Source organism: Taudactylus pleione, unplaced genomic scaffold, assembly GCF_031769625.1.
Source record: "Taudactylus pleione unplaced genomic scaffold, aTauple2 ptg000154l, whole genome shotgun sequence".
Classification (NCBI taxonomy): Eukaryota; Metazoa; Chordata; class Amphibia; order Anura; family Myobatrachidae; genus Taudactylus; species Taudactylus pleione.
In genome coordinates, this window is record NW_028284556.1 from 34,803,254 (window position 1) to 34,830,281 (window position 27,028).

Here is a 27,028-nt window from a genome sequence, read left to right on the forward strand (position 1 = left end):
CCCTGCTGATTACTTCAGTGTGGCAGGCAGTTGTTATAAAGTAAATGGATCTATCCTATCCACTACTGCAGGGGTGTCAAAACAATTTTATGTTGGGAGGGTAACATAAAATCGTTCCGGCAACCCCCTTCCTTTCTTCTCTCCTCACCCCTCCACTCCTCCCTCCCTCTCTCAACTCTTACCTGACAGAGCGGTGGCCGGCCGGCATGGACGGTCAGGGGCTGTGCTTTATAGCAATAGGCTGCACAGTCTCTGCACTGCACAAAGGAGGAGATGTAATGTGAGAAGTTTCAACTTAAAGACATTACTTAAAGACAGTACTAGTAGAATAATTGACTTCTAAGAAAGTGGACCCTAGTTTGTGTTTGAGGAATTTATAGTGCAAGCTGGAATACCCATATCAGAGAGTGATATAATTGATTATATATATATATATATATATATATGTACTGTATATATTAATAATGTTGGACAGTGAGTGACTATAGGAGCCACCAGATCCAACTGCATGCACTTGTGGATATGGGACATGCTTTCCTACTCTCCTGGAATGACCGTGAGGTTCCAGAATTTAGGAAGTGTATCCCACCAACGTTATCGCTCCATCGCTTGATAATCGCCCGCAAATCGGGCAATAAAAAGTTAAAAACGACCAGTGATGCGAGCGCCCGCTGGTTGTTTTTAACATCAATCATCGCCCGAACATAATGGTCAACCTGACGACCGCCGTCAGGTTGCCATGTTCGGGGATGATTGATCTGCATACACTGAACGTCTGAACGTTCAGTGTATACAGTTCACCCCACGGGAGACAACGGAGTCGTAATCGTGCCGTCGTCCCCTGCATCGTCTAGTGGATGGGCAGCTTTAGTGTGCCTTGAGGACCGAGTTTGGGAATCACTGCCCTAATGGTATAGTGCCACACCTCCTGCCCCTCCAATCTGGGCATCTCTACAGTAGATTTTCTGGAGGACACTAAAAAATATATAAGTATTGTGTGAGGTATGTATTGTATTGTGTCACAGGCTTGATTTTGGTAGTTTATTATGCATCTGTAATGCAGTTTTACTAGTTCCCCTGTATTGTATGTGTACTCTATGGATCTCTATGGGAGAAAGGAAAAGTACTTGCTGAAAATGAACACAGAACAGTAATGCTTTTGGGCTGCCAGTGGCTACTTGGGATTAGTCTGTTAATGTTATGTGTGATAGGCACTACCTTTCTAATACCGTTTCATCTTTACACAGTCATTGACATGGGGATTAGGCTGGCGGAGATTACTTAGGCATCTGTTTATGTAGCTCCCACGCCAGTGTTCTAGGTAGTAATTAACAATCCATGAGCCTATTTTGTGTTGACATCTGCATATATCACTTACATGGCTAACAAGCTTACCATTGACTGTTCATAGTTTCCTGGTTCCTGTTAAAAATGGGCTTCGTTAGAGGAACTTTGAAGGTGTACTTATAGAATTGCATTTTTACAGTACATTTATAGTATACACTTGGAACATTTATTGGCGCAGTCATAGAAAACTTATTTAGCTTTATAGGATGTTTCTAGGAATTATTTGTTATGTGTCTGCAATATTGCATTTTCAGGAAAAATATATGTTTTAGCCATAAACATTTTTTATATGAAATGGAACTAGATCACATCACTATTAATCACCTATAAAATGTGCAGTTTATATTTGTTTTGAGTTTGTCAGATTCCCCATTCAGTGCAGTTTGGGTAATTACAGATTGTATACTAGAAGAAATTCCTAGCATTATAGTTTCATAATATGCATGTGATTTATACAGTGCTTCTTTAAGATTAAATTATCCTTCTTGGGTCCTAATTTGCTACTTTACATTTTTAGGATCAACTAATGCTATCCAAGTTTATAATGTATAATATACATATTAACTAAAGTCTTCTTTGCAATTAATATTGTCTGAATAAAAGTTTAATTGTAATGTACAGTTACTAACACATGCCATTCTTGATTAAAAATACTAAGGGGGGGATTCAATTAGCCCCATTACGTTGATGGGTGCTAATAGCACACGGGCCCCTATTCAATTAGCCCTGCTTATTGGGGATTTCTTTTTGGGTCTCCTAAAACTCGAAAAGAATTCTGTGTTAACCCTGCAGTTATCGGGAGATAAAACACAAATCTGTGTACTTTACATGGATCCTGTGTGTTAACGCCTGACAACCAGTGTTAACGGCCTTTAACACGTTCATTTAACGGGCATTAACAGGACACAGCTATCAGGTGAAAAAGGGAGCCAAATAGAATAGCCTCTGGCTATAAAGCTTGAGGTTACTTCTCTTTTTCACCCCCGTAAACTTATTGGGGCTAATTGAATACCCCCTAAATCGGAGCCCCTCTCTTTCTGTTTTCTACTTCTTGACATATAGGCATGATTTAAATCACCATCTGGTGTGGGCTGACAATACTTTGACACCAATCTCATGCCAATTTTAAATGTGCCTATTCCTGGCATTACATGAAATGCTCTGGCTCTTATTAATACCTGCTTACATTTAAACCTGCCCAGATAATGGATAACTTGTAAAAGGTGTGTTTAGGAGAAACTGGACAGTTGTAATGCAGTGGAAATGTGCACAATGTTTAATTTGTTTTTTATTTCTAAATTGATGTCAGGCAATGGGTCTGCTTTAATACCCTACTTGGGATATAGTTATGTGACCGGCTCCCTCTACTTTGCCATTTCACTGTACTAAAATGTCATTAAGAAGACTCTGTTTGTCTTGAACAGAATGGTGCCACCACAGACGCTGACCATGAACCTCCAGCATGGACAGACACAGCAGTTCATGATTAAACCAAAGTATTTTACTAACGCCAAGAAAGTGCTCCTGGGTGAGCAATCCACAGAAGGGTCACTTCCACTCAGAGCAAATGGCCTGGATCAGCTGACATCACAATTCAATCATTGTAAGTATCTCAATTTTGCACATTTATTTATTTATTTATTTAAAATATATATAATTACTAACTTCTATGTACATATAAGTCAAAGCTTATTATAAAATTTGCATTATTTTGTTATGTTTTAAAATTAGTGAATGTGATCTGAGACCTGGTTAATGCTCCTCTACATTAAGGGGTATATTTAGTAAAGTGAGAGTTTTTATAAGTGGAGAAGTTGCCCATAGCTACCAATCAGATTCTAGCTATTATCTTCTAGAAGGTGTTTGATAAATTTTAAGTACAATCTGATTGGTTGCTAATTGCTATGGGCAAAATCTCCACTTCTAAAAAGTCTCACTTTAGTAAATATACCCCTAAGTGACTTATACCCATTCATCTGGGAGAGAAGCATGTTAATCAGCACATTATTGGGCAGGTTTCCTCAAGACCTCACAGCAGGTTAGCTGAAAGGTATAGAGGATGTCAGTCTGTAGTCTGGTAGCTTGAATTAATTAGAAGGGGAGTCAGACTGTGATCCCATTGTGTTTGGATTGTTTTTGCTAACTACATAGAGCCTGATTCAGACCAGCTCGCAGGTCTAATGGGCGTTTTGTTTTTTTTCACTAGCCCGCTCGCAAAGCTGTGGTTGACCACCCACAGCTTGTGCGAGCAGCCTGGAGATGGTCGCAATTATCGCGACCATCGGGCTTGCGACGAGACCCTGTGGTAGGGTCTCGGCTCTCGCAAGCCCAAGTGAACTTCCTGCTCTAATAGAGCAGGAAGTCCGCTACTGACATGACTAGTGATGTCAGTAGGGCCGCCAACAAACGCCAGACGTTCCTAAGGGAACGACTGCATTTGCCTAACCACCCTCCCCCCTTACAAAACGGGGCAAGCTGTCACTCACCATCGACAGCCGCTCCGTCTTTTACTGATCTTCAGTCGCTCACTGGGGCTCGCGCATGTGCACGCCGGAGGCGGCACATGCACGGGGGGCAAACATCGATCCGCTTGCGAGCGGATCTGAATCAGGCCCTTAGTCCACAATTCAGCATGCAGTAAAGCAATAAAATAACAGCAACAAATATTATACTTCTACAGGACACGTTTCCAGGAGCAGGTTGTTTGTACATTTTTTATCATTTATTTTTAAAACATTATTGCAAATATGTTGTTTTTTTCGTTTTCACTTAGTGTTTTGTCTTGTGGTCACAGCTACTATGTTTGTATGCCAAAGGAGGCAGAACTTTAAAAATTATACAGTACTTGATCCCTATGGTAATTCCAAGGACCACTTATCATCGCCATTCTGTAATGTTGGGAGACTGCTTCATGGAGAATAGAATGAACCAATACAGTGCAAGCTGTGTTTATATGCTGTGAAGCAGTTGCCCTCACTGGCCATGTGGACAGTCCCAGCAATCATCAGAAGGATCAAGGATCCATTTTTAAAGTTCCAGGTGTAGCTCGAGTGCAGGGGGTAAAACAGCATCCGCATTCTCCCTAAATCACCAGTTTTAAAAGTGTGTGTATACTGTATCTTTTGAGATTTCAAAGGAATTAGCATCAGGTGACTTAATTTATTTTTAACATTTTATTACTATTTTGGATTTTATTTATTTTAAGGCTCCCCTTCCATGTAGATAATTGGTGTAGGGGCTCAACACCCTAACCAGAGCCACATGAACTGCCTTATAAAGCTGGTTTTTAAGGCTTCTCTGGATGAAAATCAGTGTGGGGAGTTGTGGTTTTCAACTTGTGACTCGTCATCCTACTTTGAAAGGGTCTAAAGCTGGGTACACACTAGCCAATGAGTGCACTCAGCATCGGTAGATGCAATGGCAGAATATATTGGTCGGTCCGTACACACTGCCTGATCCGATGTTCTGCCACCCAATACACCTTTCACCTGCACCATCCACTTTCCGGGCGTCGGCAACTGAGTCACTCCATCTGCCATGCATGCACGGCCGATGGAACGACCCTGTTGTCGCCGTGCGGGAGCATGCATAGTGCATACACACTAGACGATCCAGACGATATGTTGGTCTAATTTACCATATTGTCCGAGAAATCATCTAGTGTGTACCCAATTTAACAGGTGCTACAAGCCCTCTGCTGAAAAGCACAGAAGATCTTCCCGATATCTCTTGGCCGTGGGGAGTTCATTTACAGGATTGAGGAGGAAATGTACTAAACTCTGGAAAGTGATAAATTAGGGAGTGATAAACTACCAGCCATTCAGCTCCTAACTGTTATGTTACAGGCGGCGTTTGAAAAATGACAGTTAGGAGCTGACTGGTTGATACTTTATCACTCTCTAATGTATCACTTTCCAGAGCTTAGTACATCTGTCTTTGAGACCCCTGAAGCACCAACTTTGCCAATATATTGCACATGGGTCCCTAAGATCTCTACCAATTACACCAAAATAATAAAAAAAATAAACGCATACACATTATTGTTTTCTCCTTTCTTAGCCATTGTTCATATGGGAATAAAAAAATATAACGAGAATATTTTGCAGAACAGTTTCGAACATTTTCCTTCACTCATGAACAAATTTACTAATATTCAAGTAAAAGAAATTAGTTCAGGCCTATTATCTACTTTAATAGCCTAGACCTATTATTTACTTTAATAAGGCAAACCTGCCTGGGGATACGTTCAGTATCCTGGTGCAGGAGATGCCGGAGCTTAGAATACAGACGCCGGGATGCTGACACCTGTCAGAATCCCATCACTGGTATCCCGTCCGCTGACATCCTGAAGGTCAGTAGCGGGGTTGGGATTAGGGTTAGGCACTGGGGGGGAGGGTTAGGTTTAGGGTGCAGGGAGGGGGAAGTTAGGTTTAGGCACTATGGGGGAGGTTAGGGTCAGGCACCCGGGGAGGGAGAGTTAGGGTTAGGGAAGGGAGAGGGTTAGGATACCGGAGGTATCGGTATCCTAACCTTGTCGTGATGTGGGCATCGGGATTTTGACTGACGGGATCCCAAGAGCTGGCATCCCGTACCCATCCCCCTGCATGGGATGTTATTGCTTTAAATCACATTTAGCTTTTAATCTAATGTGAATGATTTATATACATTCATACTTATATGGTTATATTAATGACAAATAGTAAACACTTTCAATGTTTGATATGATTTGTAACATAAAAATGCAATTTTTTAACAGTGCCTCAAAGTTTAAAGGTCTTTCTCTTTAAAGTTACAAGCACAAAGCAAGCGCAAAGCATGCAACCGTGTCTGATGATGATGATGATAAAATACATTCTTTATAATATGTCCACACGCATTTGCATTTATACTGTGTTCATTAACGTTGTGTAGAGGTTCATTATAGGCTTCCTCCATTTTTGTGTGTCCAGAGTAGGGATGTGCAGGCTCGGTTCTACTCGGTTCCGTTCGGTTCTTTTTACCGGATCTTATTGGGTTTCAGCTGTCACGAGTTTTGGATAGCCAATAAGATTCGGTAAAAAGAACCGAACGGAACCGAGTAGAACCGAGCCTGCACATCCCTAGTCCAGAGCATGTCACCATAGTTGAAATAATTATCAATTCATCTTTATGGGATTGCATTTGGTACATACCAATTAGTGAATAACAAGGGAAGTTACAAAATGTTATGCTGTTATCCCCATTAATGTCAATGAACCTTACATATCAACTGGGGGATTGTGCCCTATGTATGGAACATCCAAAAGGAACAGGCTATTGAGATGAATAATGGACCTGTGAAATGGCTTGGTATTCACAGAATTGATACTGTGTTTTTACTAGGGATGAGCGGTTCGGTTTTGCTGAAAACTGAACACACCTGAACTTTGGGGCTCTGAGTCGAACTGAGTACCGGCTTGGATCTTCTCGCCAAGTTCGTAACTCGGATCTAAAAAATGGATCTTGCGTATTTTGGAATACATTTAAGTCCCTCCCTCATGATTTCAGGTACTGCAAGGTGGTCAAAATGAAAGGAAATAAATGTTATTGATAATAATAATATATGGACAAATACAGGTCCAAGTTGCATGATTTTAGCTGTTTTTATAAATTTTTAAAGAAATCCAAAACCAAAACTGAACCAAAACATTTGAGGGTGGTTTTGGAAAAACCAAAACAGGACGATGATTTTGAACCAAAACCAAAACACGAGGGTCTGTTTACATCTCTAGTTTTTACCACATTAATAGAGATTCACATTCTCTCAAATCACTCCAAGTAATCAAGACAGGGAATTCCCTTACCATAGCCAATCATATCATTCTTATACCGCACTTCCACTACCCGACCCAGGGAAGACAGCATGATTACGACATCATAATCGCACTGTCATTCCCCATCCCCTGCAGTGCCTACACTGAACGATCAGTCATTCAGTGTAGGCACCGTCCATCATCCCCTAACATGATCAATCTGTCGTTATCGGCAGATTGATCAGCATGTTCGGGCGATGATTGATGTCGGAAACGACCAGCGGGAGCTCAAGATGCCAGATTATATAATTATTTATTTATGTATAGAATGTTCCTATTCATTGAAATGGTCAATTAATTTCAATGGGGTTTCTGATTGTAAAACATGTTGCAATGGAATGAATGGAAATAGCTCCATAATCTTTGCGCTTTATAGGTATTCCCAAACACATTCTTGGAAACCGCCTATAAACCTTGTATATTTTGCGTGTCCAACTGCATAACATTTATGTACAATTTCCCATGCAGTTTGCATTTGAGGCTGATGCAACACCGTTGGGTAATTGAGTATTTAAAAACCTTTTTACATTTTTCAAACTTCCTCAATTTATACTAATATATAGTATAATACAACAATATATATTATATGTGTCAGTTTACTTTTCCTATGGATTATAGAATATCTATGTCTTGACATTAACTACCTACTGTATACCATAACACAACATTAGCTGCAGACGTCTGACAGCTTGTAATGTAGATCCTTGTACAGCTTGGCAATTTATTTGGACTAAAGGGTTTCAAACATGTAAATGTATTTGATTTGCATAATTATTTTGCGTATTTGAAATAAACGCTGCTCTTTGCAAAATATCCCAAAGCAGCATTTAAAAACATGTTGTCAAATTTAAGATAAAGTTCTCTCGTCAGCATAATAGCCAGACATAGTCACCTAACAACAATCTCATTTTCTAAAACACTTGATTTATTCTGTGTTTTGCATAATGACTCCCATGAATATGGCAGCCTGAAGCTTGTATTTGTAAAGAAACATTGTATTGATGCCCAGCCTGTGGTGCTGGATGGCAGCCAATGGCGAGGCAGCTCACGGTCATCTCTGGATTACATGCTGGACAGCGTGATGAATTGTGGTTTCACTTGTAGCATTACACAGCGTCTGCTGATGTCAGCTTGTACAACGTTTCTTTTGGCAAAGTGGTAGTCTAGATTGAATTGATTTTCCGGGTTTATGGTTATAAGTGTCAGTGTCTACATGGAGTATTGTAGATAATATTTCAGTTTGTAAATGGCCACAATTCATCACTCACTTGTTTACAGCAAAAATACTTCCCATTCACACTTTCCGTACATTTCTTTAAAATAATACGTTAAATATGAGCAAATAAATGATAACCCTGTGAAGTTGACATTATACAGTCGAGTCCGGATGCACCGTAGGAGTTTGAGGTAAGAATTCAAACCACATAAATTCTAAAAATATACGGAAAACACAAACACATTTGTCTAAGTTGTAGAAGGTTATCATGTACTGTATGACACATTTGTTTAGCATGATGGACGCTTCCCATGGTTTCTAATATAACTGTTTATGGATTATGCTTTACTATATCTACTATTACTTTCCTCACTGTTCTGTGTACTGTGTATACTAAGTACAGCATACATTGTATTTTTTCCTGAGTGATGTTAGTATAACATCCTAGTATAAGGAGAGAACTTTTATTGCTGTTGCGGTTTGTATTGCTGCCACAAGTACACATCACACACTTGCCAGGAGCAGCTTACTGTGTACCTGAGAAGTTTATTTTTTTTGTCATAAAAATGTGAGAAGTTTTCTAAGTTAGGATAACAGCTATTGATGAACTCTCACGTGTTATATTAAATTAGATGACTTGGAGATTATAGCTCATAGGACAGCACCCACCAGAGGCTAATTTGCTAACTCTAAGGCAAAAAAGCAGGAGTGGGAAACTCATATAGGCTTTGGTTTAGAGAAAAATAAATAATAAAATAATTAAGAATAATGAATTGATTATTAGTGGAAATTCAAATGTGAAAATATAAAAAATGGAAAGAAAAATAAAATATTTTGGATGTACCCAATATTCATGAGACAGAACACAATGAAGTCACAACACGACCAATATTCATGAAACAGGACACAATGAAGTCACAACACGACCAATATTCATGAGACAGGACACAATGAAGTCACAACACGACCAATATTCATGAGACAGGACACAATGAAGTCACAACACGACCAATATTCATGAGACAGGACACAATGAAGTCACAACACGACCAATATTCATGATACAGGACACAATGAAGTCACAACATGACCAATATTCATGAGACAGGACACAATGAAGTCACAACAAGACCATGATTCATGAGACAGGACACAATGAAGTCACAACACAACCATGATTCATGAGACAGAACACAATGAAGTCACAACACGACCAATATTCATGAAACAGGACACAATGAAGTCACAACACGACCAATATTCATGAGACAGGACACAATGAAGTCACAACACGACCAATATTCATGAGACAGGACACAATGAAGTCACAACACGACCAATATTCATGAGACAGGACACAATGAAGTCACAACACGACCAATATTCATGAGACAGGACACAATGAAGTCACAACAAGACCATGATTCATGAGACAGGACACAATGAAGTCACAACACAACCATGATTCATGAGACAGAACACAATGAAGTCACAACACGACCAATATTCATGATACAGGACACAATGAAGTCACAGCACGACCAATATTCATGAGACAGGACACAATGAAGTTATAACACGACCAATATTCATGAGACAGGACACAATGAAGTCACAACACAACCAATATTCATGAGACAGGACACAATGAAGTCACAACACGACAAATATTCATGAGACAGGACACAATGAAGTCATAACACGACCAATATTCATGAGACAGGACACAATGAAGTCACAACACAACCAATATTCATGAGACAGGAAACAATGAAGTCACAACACGACAATATTCATGAGACAGGACACAATGAAGTCACAACACGACCAATATTCATGAGACAGGACACAATGAAGTCACAACATGACCAATATTCATGAGACAGGACACAATGAAGTCACAGCATGAAAAATATTCATGAGACAGGACACAATGAAGTCACAACATGACCAATATTCATGAGACAGGACACAATGAAGTCACAACACGACCAATATTCATGAGACAGGACACAATGAAGTCACAACACGACCAATATTCATGAGAAAGGACACAATGAAGTCGCAACACGACCAATATTCATGAGACAGGACACAATGAAGTCACAACATGACCAATATTCATGAGACAGGACACAATGAAGTCACAACACGACCAATATTCATGAGACAGGATACAATGAAGTCACAACACGACCAATATTCATGAGACAGGACACAATGAAGTCACAACAAGACCAATATTCATGAGACAGGACACAGTGAAGTCACAACAAGACCCTGATTCATGAGACAGGACACAAAGAAGTCACAGCACGACCAATATTCATGAGACAGGAAACAGTGAAGTCACAACACGACCAATATTCATGAAACAGGACACAATGAAGTCACAACACGACCAATATTCATGAGACAGGACACAATGAAGTCACAACACGACCAATATTCATGAGACAGGACACAATGAAGTCACAACACGACCAATATTCATGAGACAGGACACAATGAAGTCACAACACGACCAATATTCATGAGACAGGACACAATGAAGTCACAACAAGACCATGATTCATGAGACAGGACACAATGAAGTCACAACACAACCATGATTCATGAGACAGAACACAATGAAGTCACAACACGACCAATATTCATGATACAGGACACAATGAAGTCACAGCACGACCAATATTCATGAGACAGGACACAATGAAGTTATAAAACGACCAATATTCATGAGACAGGACACAATGAAGTCACAACACAACCAATATTCATGAGACAGGACACAATGAAGTCACAACACGACAAATATTCATGAGACAGGACACAATGAAGTCATAACACGACCAATATTCATGAGACAGGACACAATGAAGTCACAACACAACCAATATTCATGAGACAGGAAACAATGAAGTCACAACACGACAATATTCATGAGACAGGACACAATGAAGTCACAACACGACCAATATTCATGAGACAGGACACAATGAAGTCACAACATGACCAATATTCATGAGACAGGACACAATGAAGTCACAGCATGAAAAATATTCATGAGACAGGACACAATGAAGTCACAACATGACCAATATTCATGAGACAGGACACAATGAAGTCACAACACGACCAATATTCATGAGACAGGACACAATGAAGTCACAACACGACCAATATTCATGAGAAAGGACACAATGAAGTCGCAACACGACCAATATTCATGAGACAGGACACAATGAAGTCACAACACGACCAATATTCATGAGACAGGACACAATGAAGTCACAACACGACCAATATTCATGAGACAGGATACAATGAAGTCACAACACGACCAATATTCATGAGACAGGACACAATGAAGTCACAACAAGACCAATATTCATGAGACAGGACACAGTGAAGTCACAACAAGACCCTGATTCATGAGACAGGACACAAAGAAGTCACAGCACGACCCATATTCATGAGACAGGAAACAGTGAAGTCACAACAAGACCAATACTCATGAGACAGGAAACAGTGAAGTCACAACACAACCAATATTCATGAGACTCATTCCTACAGAATTCATTGGCTGCACTCTTATGACGCTTGTTGATAAATCCGTTTGTCTCTATTTGCCAGCTATTTATACAAGGGATTGAAGTCATCAAACACGACTCTGATCCATTAGAACTAAAAGCTAAAACAAATTAATCTACACCCTTGATTCACTAAGTCACCCCCAGTCTTTCGAACCATCCACTTTTTATCGAGCATGGTATGTCCTTTTTGATGTCAGAAAGTGGCGACTGTTTAGAGGTGTGCTTACAGTTTAGTCACAATATTGGGAGACAAGCATGTAGCAGATGAGAAGTAAATAGAAGAAATTCATTAGGTCAGTAGTTTTCTAGAACATTCTCAGTTAATAACTGCATATTGATATTGTTTATATATCCCAACTTTCTGAGTAGTATCATCCTTAGTGGTTACAGTTTTCACAGTGTTTAATTTTTTCTTTATGACAATTGATCATTTGTATTAAAAAATGTATATGCCTGAAGCCAGGGTTTACACTATAAGATATATCGTACGATAAATCGTTCTGATGCGGATCGGCACAATATATTGTGCGGATCGTATAGTGTGTACCCTCTATTGCGAGTGCATGCTGGTCATTCCTTGTGCCGTCCCATCTGCTATGCTGCACAGCAGATGGAACGATGCAATGAACAACGCCAAGCTGCTAAATGCAGCATGGAACAATATTTCACGCGGTCGTACACAGGACAGTATAGTGTGTACGGCATGCACAATATAACGTTCCATCATGCCGTGCCATCAGCTGGGTACACCTTGCATAGTGTGTACTCGGCTATACTGCAGATGTAGCTATAATTAAACAAATGAGGTATAAATGATATATATACTGTACACCATAGATGTTCTTCAATGATGTAAGTACATGTACAGTACAGTACTACTCTGTTCATGAACATAATCAGGTCTTTGCCCCATGTCTAAAATAGACATGCTGCCTTGAATTCACCAACATAATTGTAAGACATTAGTCATTTTACAACTACAAGCATATTTTAATTTAAATGTACACTATGTTTGGCAATGTCACCTCAAAGCTGAATGTGATGTGCCTGTCCTGGAATGACAACATTGATCTAATTTATCTTCATTATGCAGCTCAGGAACTTCCGCACCTTATTGTGGACACACTGGGGATCATTTATGACCAGATGTCGTATTGGAAAACAGTTGAAACATTGCATCTGTTTTTGCATACAACACACAATTAAGGGCCTTATTCAGAGACGGACGCTCTGAATCAGGGCATTTTTTGTTTTTTTATGGAGCGTCCTCCTGGCCACTCGCATAGCTGTGGGTGACCACCCACAGCTATAGCGAGTGGCCAGGTTGATGGTTGCGATGGTCAAGACCATCGCGACCATCGGGCTTGCGATGAGACCCTTGTGGTAGGGTCTCGTGGCTGCAAGCCCCAGAGAGCTTCTGGCTCTAATAAAGTCGGAAGCTCTCCCACTGACATCACTGGTGATGTCAGTGGGGCCGTCCACAAACGGCAGGCGTTTGTTTGTGAAGCCACCCCCCGGCCACGCCTACCAAACGGGGCGAGCTGTCAATCACCATAGACAGATTGCCCCCTTTGGTGCGAGACCCAGTTCGACGCAGCACCCGTCGCTAGCCGGGTCTCGCGCATGCGCACGACGAAGCCGGCTCCATCGTGCACATGCCCAGTGGGCAAACATCGACCTGGTTGCGAGCGCTCAGCGCTTGCGACCGGGTATGAATCAGGCCCTAAGTTCACTGAGCAGAACAAGATCAAACAGCTTTTGCACAATCAGTGTGAGTTGTTCACTGTGATTACACAACACAGTGTTATCTACTGTAAGAGCTTTAATGTGCCGTGGCACTGATTCACTCTACAAACTCAGTTATGATTTCACACATAACCGACACTGGCACATACATACATGTATAAACACGTTTGTGTTATAATACAGACACCTCATTAAATAACATTGTTGTCCCCACACATTTGAATGCTGGGAATGCAGACCAACGAGGATCAGGACTACCTCCAGGCGAAACTAGGTGATTGCCTGGGGTGCCAGGGTATAGGTGGCAACTAAAACACTGGATGAGTGCCATAGTGTCAGTCCGGCCACACTCTCAGGAATAGATTTACGAGTTAATGATCCCAAAATCTCAAGCATTTTAGTAGAAAATACATACAGTAGCTGCCAACATTTCAAAGACTCAAAGAAATGTCAGAACTCACACTCTGGCCCTGACACCAACAGTTCCCATCTTTCAAAATTTAGGCTCTCTACAAAAAAAGGGTTCATAGAAAGTATTTCAAATATTTATGCAGTTTCTACAAAATTGCTTCAGGTTTTCGGACCATTAAATCTTAAGCCAAAAGAAAATACAAAAAGAAAATATTGCTTGCACTATTTGCTCACACTATGGACCTCATTCAGAGCCGCTCGCAAAATGCTCTGTAATGAGCCAGCCTCCTGGCCGCTCGCTAAGCTGTAGGTGACCCCCCACAGCTTTAGCGAGTGGCCAGGTTGATGGTCACGATGGTCAAGACCATCGCGACCATTGGGGCTTGCGACGAGACCCTTGTGGTAGGGTCTCGTTTGCCGCAAGCCCCAGTGAGCTTTTGGCTCTAATAGAGCTGGAAGCTCACCAATGACATCACAAGACAACACTGACATCACTGACATTGGGAACGCCTCCGTTTGGCCAGCCACCCCCTCACCCCGCCTACAAAATGGTGCGAGCTATCGATCACCATTGACAGCTGCCCCTTTTGTAGTGAGCCCCGGAGCGAGAGAATTTCTCTCTCGCTCCGGGGTTTGCGCATGTGCAGAGCGGCCGCTGCGCGTGCAAAGGACCTCAACATCGACCTACTTGCGAGTGCTCAGCGCTTGCGAGCGGGTCTGAATGAGACCCTATAGCCTGTACCAGTTTTGTAATCGCTGCCATTGTGACCAGTACATAAGATTTGATTTGGGGATGAATGATTCCTAAACTACCAGCATTTTAACAGCACTTGCTTAACATACATGCAAATATTCCATCTGCAATGTGCCACAAAACAATGTGATAAATTGCTCCAAAAGTGCTTGTGTGAGTGAGCCCGTCTTGTAGCAATGTCAGACAGTTGACTTGAAGGACGGTTTAGGCTGTGGGGCTGTGGCTTTGTGAATGCATCTCCATCATTAAACACAGGAGTAATATACCTTCACATTAAAAGCCTGCAATTGTATGCGAAACTGGACGAGACGCAAGATCTGTACCCTTAGCATATACACCAAGTTTACATACACACGGTCAGGTACATTTACACTTAGGTATATTTTTTGTTTCTCATGTACAGATGTCCACATATTCTAAGCCTCAATACGCCATGTGGCGCAAGGTGTAGTGTAGCAACTTTTTCTGTACATTTGCGCCTTATTCGGACCACAGATGCAGCGAAACACCACTCAATCTGTACCAGAGACAACAGCCTGTGACTTTAACAGCACAATAATTACTTTTAAATATGTACAAAGCCGCAGATGAAGCTCAACGAAACTTGGCGTGGAAAAAAGCCGCGGTCGCTGCATCATAGCACTTATATTAAATCAGTGCAGTCTCGTTAAACATTTTTGTCAAATCTGATTGTTTAATTTGTGCAACTAAGACACATATTCAAGCTAAAAAGACGCTCAGAGCAAGCTGAGTTGCACAGGACCTGGTGTGCCAAGTAGGGCTGTTTGCCGTGACTCCAGCAATAGTATATGAGGACATATATGCATTGCTAAAAAGAAAAATAAATCTTGCTAAAGCACGTTTACAAAATCATATGATTTTGGGCCTGATTCAGCTTGGATCGCAGTTGCTAACTTGTATGCAATTCTGTAGGCAAGTCTTAGGCGAATACATGCAATTGCTGCATTCGCAATGCCGTCACACCGCTAACATACACACGCCCTCTGCCTACACTCACATTCATAACACAGGCCAAACATCAGACACATCGAAGGACATCGAACCCACACCTAGCATTGTTTCTGGTCAGACCTTACTCACAAATTGCTAACTTTCCAGGTCACATGGAAAGCTCAGGCTATTTTATGCACGCCTATACAACGGTGTTCAAATGCACAGGCACTCCTTCGCAGTACGCAACAATCGACCCATAGCGTACACATTGGCAAGGCGATCCAAGCTGAATCAGGCCCATAGGCATTATTAATGAAGAAAGCACCTATCAGCTTCAGTGGTGAATCTGCAACCAGCCAATTAGAAGTGGCTAACTAGTCCTGACGACTATCATCAGGATCAATGCGTTTTTGCACCCACCTTTAGGCACCTGCAGTTGGTACGGCTACTGACAAGCGTATATGCTTCTTTGTTCATAATTATGCTACCATCCCCTTAGTGTACCTGTGGCCGGAGGCCGACCACACGTGATTAAAATGGCTGCCACGGCACTGAAGAGATTAACCCTCATGCCGCGGTACCATTTTTAAAAGGACCTTTAGGCGCAGTGCGCCACATACTGCGAATGTATACGTAATGTGTTTGAACATGTCATATTAAATGTGCTGTGCGCAGTTGTGGAAATGTACTTTTTAAATGTTTAGCCTATGCACTTATAAGGAATGTATAAGTTGTTTTGTTTTAGAAGGCTGTAACATTTAAGTCAAATGGTTTGGAGACATTCTCACCTTCTAGTGATATGTTAATTATCCTGATGTAATGACCAAACTTTCGTTTAGAGCACTGTCATTGAAATGCAATGCAGAGGTCTCCAGTGTGTGTGTCTGTGTACAATACCCAGCAAGTTTGGGGAAAGCAAGTTGTTTGTGTTTAGGAAGCTTCTATTTTGTGTAAGAACTTAGAAGGTGTTAAGACTCAGAAAGCCATAACTGGTTTAGTCATAGACATGTGAAAAGACAAATGCAATAGAAATTTACATTATATTTACCTTTTCACAAACAGTATATGCTAACTCAGGCCCTGATTCAGAGCTGGACGCTCTGAATTAGGACGTTTTTTTTTTTGGAGCGGCACACAGCTATTGCGAGCGGCCAGGATGATGGTCGTGATGGTCAAGACCATCGCGACCATCGGGCTTGCGACGAGACCCTTGTGGTAGGGTCTCGTGCCCGCAAGCCCCAGAGAGCTTCTGGCTCTAATAGAGCCGGAAGCTCTCCCACTGACATCACTGGTGATGTCAGTGGGGCCGACGACAAACGGCAGGCGTTCGCATGGGAACGCCTCCGTTTGTGAAGCCACCCCCCACCACGCCTACAAAATGGGGTGAGCTGTTGATCAACATCGACAGCCGCCCCTTTTGTAGTGAGCCATGGAGCGAGTGCTTTTTGCGCTCACTCCGGGGCTCACGCACGCGCAGTGTGGACGCCGAGCGTGCACACTGGGCCACCATCGACCCGCTTGCGAGCGCTATGCGCTTGCGAGTGGGTCTGAATCAGGCCCTCAGTTTGTGCTTAGGAAAGCCAAATATTTTTGGGTGGTACCGAGGAAATTGATTTAATTTCTGTGAAATGTAAGACATATTTATTTATGTTTTGTGAGATAGCCTGATTGGCTAAGAGGAAGCCAGGGCGGACTTACCCCATGTGGTAATGTGTATTGGAGTAGCATAAAAGAAGCCTTCGTGTCTGGTAAAAATTGTACAACTCTGTAAATTCTTTGAGGAGAAGAACTGCTGATTGATAAGATTTCTGTATGCTAATGTACCCCTTCATTCAGAAGGTTGAGTCTTTTTTAAGACTTTGAGCAATACACATCTTGCCTGACTTCAAATACATCTCAATCCTGTGACCAACAGAATGGCGCCAAACGCCAAACGCTCCGGCTGTTCTGGGTAAGAGCTCAGCGTCTCCAAGTTCAAGCCCTCTGCCAGCTACCGTGCAGACCTGGTCCATTGCGAGGGATCAGGAGGAATTAGCCGACACCAATCAGGGGGTGTGTCCGCAGCTAGTCAAACGCATACGCAGCAGAAGCGGTTCTAGGTGCCGAGGTAGGAGCCTGGATGTTCGAAACCAGTTCCGAGTGCCGAGTGCGCCTGGATATTCGAAACCACAACCGAGTGCCGAGTGCGCTCGGTTGTGGCAGCATCATTACACACCCACATCGCAGTGGGCGGAGTCAGTGACAGGCGGTTACTGACGTTAAGCGGGAAAACCTGATACCCCAAGGTCTAGTGGGGATCGAAACCCCAACCTGTGATCGGGAGTCCGGGCTGGAAGCCATCCGGTCACAGTACCTAACCGCTACTTTCCACCATTCCACTTCTCCAGCCACAAGGAGGCTCATGGGTCATATCTAGGTGTGTCATATCTACATATTGGCATGTGCATATGGCTTATTTTGTGGGCATGTATAGTACAGATTTGTGAACATTACACTATGCGAACAGACGCAAGTCCAATTCTACATCAGTTCGCCATATAGGACTGATCAGAAACTAATAACAATTCAAGGGTAATTTATGAATAGCAGAACATGCAGTAGCAGCATTACACACCTCATTGTGTTGTCTTTCATAGGTAAGTAAATATGTGCTATAAAGCATTTTGAGTGAAAACATAATATTTATGTTGAAGTGAGCTTTAAATGTAAAAATCTTCACAAACACAGGCCCCCATTTATCACCGATGGTAAACACCAGCGCAATTGTTCGTTTAGTATCACTGTGATACAAATGAAAAATTTACCAATACTCATCCGGCAAGGTCCCACGAAGTCCTCCTCCTCTGCGAGGTCCTCCGCTGGGCTTCTGGCATGCGCATGTGCATGACATGGGGACCCGGCAGTGCCTGGAAGGCTTAACTGAAGCCGGAAAGGCACCGCCAGGTCTCCATTGCTGGCAATGAGGACCGCATAGCTCTTGCCATCTAAAAGGTAGCGAGAGCAATGCTTGACAAACAGCGGTAATATTAGATTACCGCTGTCTGTTAAATCAGAAAAGGTGGCATAGCCCCTGTAGCGAGCGCTAAAGCGGTTATTCTCCGTTGATAAATAGGGGCCGCAGTATTTTAAACAATTCCTGTCAGCGCCATGTTAAATGATGAATAACACATCTGTTTTACTCTTCTCAGGAACTTCTAGCTGTTGTCTATTTCTCTCACACGTGTCTATTTTGTGGCCTTTTATAACCTGCTTGTCATTCAAGTTTAGACAACTAAAGCAACTGAAAAATTAATGACTGCATTTCTTAGGCTCTACTGTATGTCTTATGCATATTTCTATTTAATGAGCTGCAACAAATTGTTTGCTACCAGGCACATAAGGAAGCAGCATATTGAGATAATCCAGACTGCCATGTGATGAGAATGTGGAACTAATCTGTAGTTACTGCAACAAAGTGAGAACAGACAGTAACACAGGTAGTAGTGAAGATGCACTTCATTATTTAGTAGAAGGGTAGAGTGTTGTGTTATATTAAGACAACATTCAGATTGTTGACATTCACAGTGTCGATATTGCCAATGCCGTCATTGTGAATGTCGACAGTTGGTATGTCAACAATGCGCCTTGCAATGTTGTTTTCATTTAACCCTATCCCTAAACGCCGAACTCTTAACTGGAATCTAACCACGGGCCTGAATCATATGTGGAGAAAATGGCGATATTCATTTATGCAGTTGAGCATTTTTCGACGAACTGCGCAGGCATCGCGGTCGTCCAGTGCGCGCACCAAGATATCTTAGCGGTGCCGTTGCTCACCCTCCCCTGTCGGGTCCCAGCGCCTGTGTAATAGATTGGACAGGCAACGGGACAGACGCATGCGCACTAGCGGCGGGTTACCGCACATGTCCATAACACCAGCTGCTAGGGCAGGGGGTTTTTAAGAGAGGAGGGAGCCAGTGTGCAGTCTCCGTTTGGGCCCCCTCCTCTCTGTCGGTGGCTCAGCGCGGCACTGAGCGCTGTAGATCCTGGCTTCATGCCAGAATCTACAGCACATGCGTGGGTCTCCGGGAAAATGGCGCCTGCGCCTACTTTCCCGGGGACATCTTTTTTGCGCATGCACAGATCACTGGGAAAATGGGCACCGCCATTTTCCCAGTGAGTGTTTGCTGCCCTGCATCGCCGGTCCGGCGCTGCGGAGCAGCACTTCGGGAATCGGCGGAGAGGTAAGTATGATTACCAGTGGGCGCTGGGTGTGCAGTGTGGGCCCCCCTGGACTCAGGGGCCCGCGTGCACTGCACACCTTGCACCCATTGTAAAGATGCCTATGTACTAGGGGCTGCATCGGCTGCAGCCTCTTGTAGCCAGGTAGGGCTGGCTGAAATGCAGAGAAGTGGCTTCCTACTAGAAGCCACTCTCTGCTGATAGCAGCCACAACTGGCAGTCCCAGGGGGAGGAGACACCTCACCCTGAGACTGCCTGTAGTATATGTGACTGGCAGGTAGAGCTTCCAATGGGAAACCACTGCCAGTCACAGTGTAGCCACTGCACTGACTACACTGAGGTGGTGGATTTTACTGGGGAGCTGCAGCCCTCCAGCCCCTAGGTAAAATCTGCCACTGATTGGCGTACATGCAGGCTAAACCTAATCTAAATATAACCGCAACCTAACCCTAAAATCGGCTGTTCGACATTCTGACAATGTCAACATTATTTCAGTGTTGACATTGTAAATGTCGACATGTTGAAGTCAACAGTCTCTCCACTTCAACATACTGACTGACTACACACCGTATAGAGCAGTGTATGTATTGTATCAAGCAGGGGAGTTCCCCATAAGTGCTCCCGGATGGTGCAGTCTTCTTACCGTGAATGTTCCGAAAGATGGCCCATGCACAGTAGAGAGAAAAGACTCTGGCATAGTGCATTTTTCTGTACTACATTGTTTATAGTTTGAAATGTTTTACTAACATTTTATACATTTTAAGTTACTATTTTATTATATTATGATAACTTTTTTTATAAACTTACATTAGCCAGCTAATGAAAATCTGTTTTTCATTTACTTTATATTTATAATGTTCAATAGTTTATTGGAAATACATAACAGTTTTACAATACTTAATTTAATCCTTATGGACCAGGATTATGCACTGAATTGTTTTACATTAAGTTAAGGAATAAACAGATAGAGATCATTGTTAGTTGTGTTCATTAAGTTACCATTGCACTTTTATTTCATAAACTAGAGAGTATGCCCTCTTTATCATTTGATAACCATTTATCGTCTTTACACATATACAAATATAGGTGTAGCGGTTGACATACTGCTTGCCTCAGCTGTTCAGGTACATTATATGTACAGTGTAACATTTCTTTTGGGCCTGTTGCGATCACTTTTCACGCAGCTTTGACAATAGTGTGGGAAAGTGATTACACAGATCAATAGGAAGCTATCTGAGTAGTCACGTGCACAAGTCTATGGCAAAGATAAGCCCAGGGCTTCATCTGACTCCACCATGATCCCTACTCCAAAGGAAGGAACGTTTCGGGTACTTTGAAAATTGCTGAAGCAAACAACGCAGTAGGTACTGTGAGTTATTTTGCACCTGTAACATCAGCATTTAAATTAATGTCACAGACTAGTGAAGAACTATAAAGCCGTTGGGTTGTAAGATAATACAACACAGCTTAGATACATTTTTGTCATGGATTTTCATAATGCTGCATCTGCCATTACATTATTGTACATGCAGTGCACGTTATCGGATAAAAGATAGGTTGTACCATGTTCTATAATTGTGCAAAGTTATCATATTTGAACACAATAGTGGGAACAAGCTTGCAAGAAGCTATTCATCCTACTTTTAATGCTCTTTTCAGGCATTAGTTAAATAGCACAGTACCCGCAGATAGGTGGGAATGAGTCAAGGAAATAATGATAATCTTTGACAAATAATAATGGTGAAATATCTGAGTGCAAATGTGTGTGTGTATAATTAAATGGTTATATATGCCTGAAACTTCATGTGTGATACAACCATCTACTTACATATATGTTTCAGTGTGTTTCCAGCCAGTTGAAGGTTTCAGGATTGAATTAAGATATACTAGATATTGAATGACGGCCAATGCAAACCTCATTTCCACCCTCTTGTACAATATAAATTCCACAAAATAGCTGTCTGGAGATTATAACTCAGGGGGTCATTCAGACCCGCTCGCGAGCAAAGGACGCTCGCAAGCGGGTCGATGTTGTGCGAATGCACATGCGCACGACGGAGGGAGCTCCATCGTGCGCATGCACGAGACCCGGCGAGCGATGAGGAATACGTCGCTTGGGGTCTCGCACCAAAGGGGGCGTGCTGTCGATGGTGAGTGACAGCATGCCCCCTTTGGTGGGCGTGCCAGGGGCATGGCTGCCAGACGGAGGCGTTCCCATGGTCAGTGGGAGTGATAATGATGTCAGTGGGAGTGATTTTGGCTCTGATAGAGCCAAAATCACTCCTGGGCTTGCGGCAGTGAGACCCTACCGCAGGGTCTCGTCGCAAGCCCGATGGTCGCGATGGTTTTGACCAGCGCGACCATCTTTTTGGCCGCTCGCATATGCTGTGGATGGTCACCCACAGCTATGCGAGCTGCCAGGAGGCCGCTCCATTTTCAGGTAGGAGGGCACTGATTCAGAGCGAGCGCTCTTTTCAGAGCGTTCGGCTCTGAATCAGGCCCTCAGTCTAATGTCCTAATTGTACTTTATTGCTCATTATCATTTCCATCAAACAGCTAGTGCCGTATTCGTGTCAAACTCATCACTTATTTCAACAAATAATATTCTAAATGGCCCGGTGTGATCATTTACATTTTTTCATGGTCTGATATTTTATTTTTATTTCAACCAGGGAACATGATTAATTATAAGGATTCCTGTGGACTTGTGAAAAAATATTGAAAAGGGAGTTACAGTACCTGAGTAAGAGGTTTAGTGAGCTGAGAGAATCCTGGTGCGAAAATTCTGATACAAAATACCCAAGATAAAAGCAGAGCTGAAACTAGGCTATCTGTCACCCGGTGCAAGGCAGTCATTTTGCGCCCCCTCCCTTCCAGTACCAGGATTTTGTCCTTGCTCCTCCATAAGGCAGTGCACTAGTCAGACCTCCCTGGTATAGTGACTTACATTATTCCACACATCATAATGCCCATTACACATTATGCCACACACTGTAATGCCTATTACCAAAGTGCCACCTACATATTTGCCTAACACCATTTTATGTCCCAAAGTAAGGCTTCTAATTACTTTTAAATTACCTGCTCATTGTCAGGGGTTTTATGCACATTACCAGGGGTTTCATGCTCGTTGCCAGGGGGTTTCATGCTTGTTGCCAGGGGGTTTCATGCTTGTTGCCATGGGGTTTCATGCTAGTTGCTAGGGGGTTTCATGCTCGTTGCCAGGGGGTTTATGCTCATTGCCATGTGGTTTATGCTCATTGCAAGGGGATTTCACGGGAGAAAATGCAGCTTTCCGCATCTTCTCAAGGCAGTGCCAGCGTTCCCGGAACTTCTGGGAACACTATGTGCATTGTTCTGGCCTAACAGACACTAGAGGTCCAGTAGGACCTCTAGCATCTGTCTTCTCCTTGGCGGTGGCCATTTTTGGATGGTCGTTTTCAGCAGAGCCCATGTGGATGGCTAGTCCACATGGAATCTGCAGCCCCCAAGTCAACGCACACTACAAGACTGCTTGGGGCTGGAGTCAGCCCTTTTTCACCCCCTGAGTTTCTCATGTTTATAGTGCCTAGTAAATGCGAGGATCCTATCACTTGTTATTTCTCAACAGCTGGAGAACCACAGGTTATACATATGTGTCCTTACACATCTTTGCTGCAGTTGTGCTAAAAAAAAACCCTCTCGGCGTACTAGGTCCCCTGAGACACTGCTAGCGCCAGGCGTCTTTTTGCATCTCTCTTTGCCAAAAACGCGTTTAAGTTGCAATACGATGAGACTAGGACACATCAGCAGACTGCTGATTAATTTCATATTTTACACTTGTATATCTGTGTGCACCTGTGTATACAAAGTGCTACCATGCAGCGGCTGCAGCTTTTTTCATTCTAAGGGGTCTATTTACTAAGCTGTGTTAGGAGATAAAGTGAATGGTGATAAGGTACCAGCCAATCAGCTCCTAACTGCCATGTCACAGGCTGTGTTTGAATAATGGCAGTTAGGAGCTGATTGGCTGTTTATTTTATCTCCTAGCACAGCTTAGTAAATAGACCCCTAAGTCACTTTTTGCTTCATCTACAGACAGGTGCATACAGATATACACTATGTAGACAAAAGTGATTGGACACTGACAGCAAATAGATCAATTAGATTTTATTGACGTCAGTACTTTGTAGTTCCACTACCCTTCTTGGCAAACTGTCCACAAGTTCCTGGACAACAGCAGGCGGTGCATGTTTTGCCATTCCGCCTTAAGTACAGTGACCAACTAGGTTGAGTCGTCCTATAACACTCCCGTCGCTCCAATTCATCTCAGAGGTTCTCAATGGAGTTAAGATCTGGACTCTGAGCTGGCCAGTCCATCCGGGTTACCAAATTTTCTGTACGTATATCAGTCCGGCATCACCCTGGAAACATGATAAGTGGCATTGTCATCCTGATAAAAACATTCATTGTTCCCGTAGAACTACAAGTGCATGGGCCTCCCTACGAAGTGTTCTTGTCGAAACCGCCACATTAGTGGCCATTTGGAACTCATGTGCAATAGTATGCATGGTATGTATTTTGCTTGTGCGGGGGTTTCCAATCACTTTTGTCTACATCGTGTATTTTGTCCTGCAACAGAAAAATCTCATTTGCATGATGGTGCAATGCCAAGGACTACCCATTTAAAAATGCACTGTTATATTGATAAACTTTACAGTCTTTTTTAAAGGAGAACATTGAACTACTTTTACCTTTTATACAGTTATTTATACTTGCTACATTGTAATTTATTTCACTAAAAAATACTTGTTTAGTAGCACATAGATGACATTTTGTGCTAATAATGTCAGTTTTTAATTGGGACACTACATTCACAAACATGAAGTAATTTTTAAGACCTACATATTACAAAAGCAAAACACCTCATATGCCACATTATTTAGTGGTGCTGCAGGCACATATTGCAATGCAACTCTCAAGACCAAATCCAGTGGAGCAGCATGCAATAATGATGGATTTTCCATATCTGCCTCTTTACAATTTATCAATAAAAATTTGACGTGGCAGTAGAGCGGTTTTGCCTGGTATTGGTAAGAGTACCCCTTACTATGCATGACCCGGCATTGCCGAGTAACACATACTGTAGGCAATCAATGGAAAGCCGGGGCATTAAAAAAAGAAAATGAAATTAAAAACAAAATGCTAAAGAATTGGAAAAAAACTTATTATTTTAATGACATCCCACTTGTAAAAGTAAATAATTAAAATATATCTATAAAAAAAATATAATGAATGAATAGTGACCTGATTTGCTCGATGAAATATGTATAACGCTAAGATGTTTTTGAAAGCTTCCAGTTTAACAGTTAAGATTTTAATGATCCACAATTAGATCTCGGGGTTGGAAAGATCTTGTGAATTCAGCTTAATGCTCATGTGGGAATTAAGGAAATCAGCGATTGCTTAAGCGTCAGATCAAACTTACACTCACGGTAATCTGTCCGGTGAGGGACCACACTTTCCATGAAATGGGAATTTCTGGGAGGTAACTGTGTAACGACCATGCAATCACAAGGGTCAGCCACATTTCATTAGCTTGTTATGGGTGGTTATCCAACTTCCAAGCATGATGGTAGCATTTGGATGGAGATAGGATGTCTGTTTATGACGGATCCTTTATACCAGCATGGTTCTGGTGCAAGCCCAGATACTAATGATGACAGTTGTGCTTGCAAACAGAAACTGAGTAGGCGGGATAGTCTTCCACTGTCATTCGCATAGATTTTCTGCACACTTCAGTGGATTTTTACATTTGCATATGAAAGCAATTAGAATGATATAGCCGTACGGCCTCATAATCAGGCCCATAGTTATCATTACATTTAGGGGCATATCCAATTGGCTGTGAGGACTTGCCTGCAAAAAATGTACAATTTTGGAATACGACGGGTATGCACGCTCCCGATACCCGAGGTATCCAATTAAAAACAATTGGTCACAATTGGTTTTTTTGAGGCAAAATCCTAGGGGCAGCCTGACTCTTAAATCTTCCAATGCTCACACACGATTGTGAGAGCCTACATCACAGTGCATTGCAGTGAATCAAGAGATTGGCAAAATCCCAATGTATACCAGACCTTCCATGGAAAAAGGTTTATAACAAAAGAAATCAAAAATCAAAAGAACAAAAATAGTGCATGCTCAGTAGCCTACTTCCTGATATTATTGTTAAATGTTCACATAGATATTGAACTCCATTAGTGCTTTGTTCACCACCTAGCTTGGATGGAAGCCGTTGGATACATATGCTAAAGGCCTAATGAAGTTGATGGTGTATGCCCATATATTATTGCACATTAGGCAGTTTGAATAAGTATTTAGAAAGTTCTTCCCAAAGACCGGGCTTCAGATTCAGAAAATCTACAAATTAGATTTTATAGTAGAACATTTATAATTGTATTTTCTAATATATTTACATAATCTTCCTCAATTTACTTTTGACATATTCTATTGCAAACAAGTAGACTATTCTCTATCAATAAAATATGGAAAGAGTTGTTATATGTTTGTTGGCTTTAAAATAGTTTAGTGAAAATCATTGAGCAAGAATTATATTTATAGTGGATAAATATGCGCAGACCACAAAAAAACAATAGTTTTAGGCAGGGCCGTAACTAGGATAGTGCAATCTGTGCCATGGCACAGGGCACCGCAGGGCAGGGGGTGCTGTTTAGGCCTGTCAATTTTCCTGTTTATTATCATTCTCACTTGTAGCTTCCTCTTATTTTATCCCCAGCATCTCCTGGCCACCCCAATCTCTTCCCAGTCCCTTCCCCATGAGGCCATGGCCCTTTTTCAGGTGCACTATCTTATGTCCCTATTTAAAAAAAAATGGGGGGAGGGGGCGCCAATGCTCTCTCTGGCACAGGGCACCAAAAAGTCTAGTTACGGCTCTGATTTTAGGATCTGA

General features: G+C 42.2%; 1 protein-coding gene across 6 annotated transcripts in view; it reads left to right on the plus strand.

The window, feature by feature from the left end:
• The window catches only part of LTBP1 (latent transforming growth factor beta binding protein 1), a 514,666-nt gene that overhangs the window by 206,208 nt on the left and 281,430 nt on the right, over nt 1–27,028 (plus strand). For all 6 annotated transcript variants that reach the window (XM_088474432.1, XM_088474435.1, XM_088474434.1 and 3 more), the window contains exon 4: nt 2,772–2,950. In XM_088474432.1, the coding sequence (XP_088330558.1) occupies nt 2,772–2,950 (179 nt within the window). The remainder of the gene's footprint in view (nt 1–2,771; nt 2,951–27,028) is intronic.